The sequence below is a fragment of the Vitis riparia genome, chromosome 15, assembly GCF_004353265.1.
Source record: "Vitis riparia cultivar Riparia Gloire de Montpellier isolate 1030 chromosome 15, EGFV_Vit.rip_1.0, whole genome shotgun sequence".
NCBI lineage: Eukaryota > Viridiplantae > Streptophyta > Magnoliopsida > Vitales > Vitaceae > Vitis > Vitis riparia.
In genome coordinates, this window is record NC_048445.1 from 10,185,556 (window position 1) to 10,189,722 (window position 4,167).

At 43.9% G+C, this 4,167-nt stretch overlaps 1 protein-coding gene across 1 annotated transcript; it reads left to right on the forward strand.

Moving 5' to 3' along the window:
- The first annotated feature begins 3,657 nt into the window (after nt 1–3,657).
- Nucleotides 3,658–4,167, forward strand: LOC117931949. Its single transcript, XM_034853016.1, has one exon. The coding sequence runs from the start codon at nt 3,658–3,660 to the stop codon at nt 4,165–4,167; it is 510 nt and encodes a 169-aa protein (XP_034708907.1).

The following is a 4,167-nucleotide window of genomic DNA, read 5'->3' on the forward strand; positions in this document are numbered from 1 at the left end:
CTCGAATATCTAGATTTTAAAGCTTTTAAGCATCTGTTTCTGATGTATATATATATATACACACACACACAATATGGGTAGACACAGAGAGTTGTGACCTTACCTGCAAGTGTAGAACAATTCAATATCGAAATATCGTCTTCTTCAAATCATCTTTTCTTAATATCAGGGTACAGAACTGCTTGAACCCTGCCTCTGGACTTGGCCAACTTAGTATTTTTAGAAGAGAATTTCTGTATGAAATGTGGTCACATCAAACTCTTAGAAACAGCCAATTAAAGTAGTTTTAGTGGGGAATCTTTGGGACACTTTCAGATTGTTAGTGAGGCATTGTCAACTAAAGACTATAGGATAGCTTTGTTCCAAAGCAACTTCACGGGAAAGCCACTTCCAAGTTGCAGTGGGCGGGTTTGGTCAAGTTGAGTTACAATTCAACCCTAGTTTCAATCTAATCTCACTAGGGCTTGAAGATTTTTTTACTAAAGCTTTAAATTAATGGATTCGAAATAGCTCTTCTTCAGCTGATGGGAATAAAGAAACATTTGTGGCCAAAGGGGATAGGATGATCCCCACAACTGGATAAATAATCTATATTTATAGAAACTTGCAAATATAACCTCAATTTGATATTTTTCTCTTCTTTTTTTTCAAAAAGTGTTTAGATGTAAAATAAGGATTAAAAATTTAATGAAGGATTTTTTTTTTTTTGTCCAAATCCAATACTTGAATTTTTATCCTTTTTAATGAAATAACCCATAAATAAATTAGTCTTTGTTAAAGCTATATAACTCTCAAAGGCAAGTTTTAAGAATAACATCCTTTAGATATTTAAATTAAAATGTGGTATAAGGTAATATAAGAACTTATGGCAAGTGCCAAATTAACATCCCCATATCCAATATAATAATAATATAGAAAAATTTAACAATATGATTTAAATTTCATGTCACATTTATAGTGTTAGTATAAAAGTTTGGTCTGCTCCATATGCCAACCTAGCATTAGTGAAAATGTGAAGTCCTATGGCTTATTCGTTGCACCTCTAATTTTTGGTATCATATTTAACATCTAAAAAGAGTAATCACCGATAGGGTTCAAGATGGAACTTAAACAACTTGGACACCCAAAGCAAGCTAGAACAAATCTACATGCTTCTAGTATTTTAAGCTAAGCAATGTGTTTTGTAATATTGAATTAGGGTTAAATTAGGAATGGCAACGGGGCGGGTTTGGGACAAGTCGCCCCCATCCCAACCCCGTCCCATTTTTTCAAAACAATTCCCATTCATGTCCCATTTAAAAAATTAAACGGGGCAGGGCAGGTATGATAAATTCCCATACCCGCCCCACCCCCGTTCTGTTTAACTTTTTTTTTTAAATTACTTTTAAAATTTTTAATTACATTAAAACAAATATATTTTATAAATAATTAAATTATTATATTTTTTATAACTTATTTTATTAAAAATATTTTATTATTATGTATATATTAAAAATAGTAAAATAAAAATTTAAATTAAATTGATTTTAAAATTTAAATTTAATTTAATTTTAAAATTAAATTTATATATAATCGGGCCGAGCAGGATGAGACAGTACCGGAACCTGCCCCGGGTTTTTAAAAAAATTCTTAAACTCATTTGTTAAAATTGAATCTCATCCCTGTAGGGACCCCTCCCCCTGATGACACGTGACACACATCTCTATTTGGAGCAACTCCATCCGGATTCCCTCAAGAGGAGACGTGGCGCGCTCCCCTATTCGGACTCCCTCAGGGTGAAGCACACGACACTCGCGAACATCACATCCGGACGATAGCATATCCTATCCGGGTATGTTGTCCGTATCATTGACTAAAGTGAGCACGCCTTGCTACGTCATTCCGATAGCCTGCCACAGCCCACGTTCCGCCGCCTGCAGAGCGAAAAGACAGGAATGATGGCAAGTCGCCTCCCACGATCTCTGACAGCTGCCCGTAGGGTGATGATGGCCCTACCACCACCTAGAGGCATCATGACGAGCCAAAAAGTCTTCCCATCATTAAAGAGGGAGGCAGAGCTTCTGACACTATATATAAGGACCTTCGCACAAAGAGAAAGGTAAGCTTGCTATACCTAGAAAAAGGCCAACTGCTTAATCTCTCTAGCCATGGCTAACAAAACCATCGGAGGGTGTGTCTGGACATCCTGTCCGGACATCTTTTGCAGGGACAACTGAACCAGAACTCAATCTTAGTTGAGGACATGCGTCCATTTGGCAGCTACGTGGATCATCGGGACGCGAGGCCTCAACATTGGCGCCGTTTGTGGGAAGTTCGCTGATTCAGTCGCTGGCAAAGATGGCCACACCTTCCAGAAGCCGCTCGTCTGCTAGGGGAGAAGAAGATCATTCCGAATGGCGCCAAGCCATCGAAAGAAGACAGTTGGAAAGCGAGCGACAAATGCAAGCTCTCCTCCAAGAGACAGCGAGATTGAGGGAAGAAAACGTTGTGTTGCGCATCCAGGCTTCATTGATGGGGCATCCCCGTTGTCAGCGTTCAAGAGGCCCGGTAGCAAACTCAAGGCCTGACCCAGAGTCAATATACCCTGGGACAGCAAGAGCAATCCCTGAAACATGCAACGTTAGGCCACATGAGCGACGCACACCCATGCACCAAGCTCCCCAGGAGGAAAGCTCATACTCTACTCATCTCTCAGCAAAAAGACAACGCGACAAAAGACCCCAATTGTCAGACTCAATGCGCGCGAGGCTAGGCCCACAGGAGACTGGGAGGCCAAGGCCGCCAGTAGCCATAACCTGGGGAGCGCATCCTGACCCTATGGTCACCCCTATGGTGCAGAACGTTCCCCCGCACCAAGCGGTACGACAAGCTGGGAGAAACCTCCCAAACGAGCCACCCATTGGCTCCATCAGCAAAAGGCTGGACGACATGCTCTCCACGCCTTTTTGCTTTCATATTGTTCATTACGAGCCCCCAAGGGGATTCCTCGTGCCTAAATTCTCCACGTACGATGGGTCTAGCGACCCCTTCGACCATATCATGCATTATCGACAACTCATGACTCTCGATATAGGAAACGACGTGCTACTATGCAAAGTATTCCCCACCAGCCTACAAGGGCAAGCCCTCTCATGGTTTCACCGCCTACCTCCCAACTCTGTTGATAATTTCAGGGACCTGTAGGAAGCCTTTGTGGGACAATACTTATGCTCCGCTCGGCATAAACAAAACATCAGCACTCTGCAAAATATAAAAATGCAGGACAGCGAGTCCTTGAGGGAGTTCGTGAAGCGGTTTGGTCAGGCCGTGCTACAGGTAGAGGCTTACAGCATGGATGTTGTCCTGCAGATCTTCAAGCGAAGCATCTGTCCAGGCACCCCATTCTTCGAATCACTCGTTAAGAAGCCTCCTACGATGATGGACGACTTGTTCCGGCGTGCGAGCAAATACTCAATGCTCGAAGATGACGTATGAGTAGCCACCCAGCAAATCTTGGTTGCCGGACAAGCATCCAGAAGTAGTGCGGAAAGAAGTGCCAAACTTCCGGACCGGCCAAGGCCGTCCGATCGAAGGCAGGAAGGGCAAAGTCGCCCCGAACTGCCGCCCCTCACACCCCTTTCCATATCCTATGAGAAGTTTCTCCCTGTGATCCAAGACATGTCCGACTTCAGGTGGCCTGGACCTCTCAGAACGGACCCATCCAAAAGAGATCATAGTAAAAAATGTGCCTACCATAAGGAGCATGGTCACACAACGGAGACGTGTAGGAGCCTCCATTATTTGGTCGAAAGGCTCATAAAGGCGGGACATTTGAAGCAATACCTCCGCTCAGATGCCAGAGGTAGAGACGCTTCCCGAAATCACAACTCTGGAACCCCCAGGGTTCCAGCCGCCCCCAAAGCCATTATAAACTATATTAACGGAGGCCCATTGGACGAGGAGTACGACTCCAAACGAAAGAGACAGAGATTGTTGCGGGCAGCATCGGTGTGTGAGCACGTCAACTCCATACGGCCTGGGATAACTGGGGGGGAGGGGCCCTCGCCCCATAGATGGGACAATCATTTTCCCACCAGTAGACCCCACACGGATATTGCAGCCGCACCGCAACGCCCTCATTCTGTCTTTGGAAATGGGAAACTTCGATATAAGACGCATCTTAGTTGA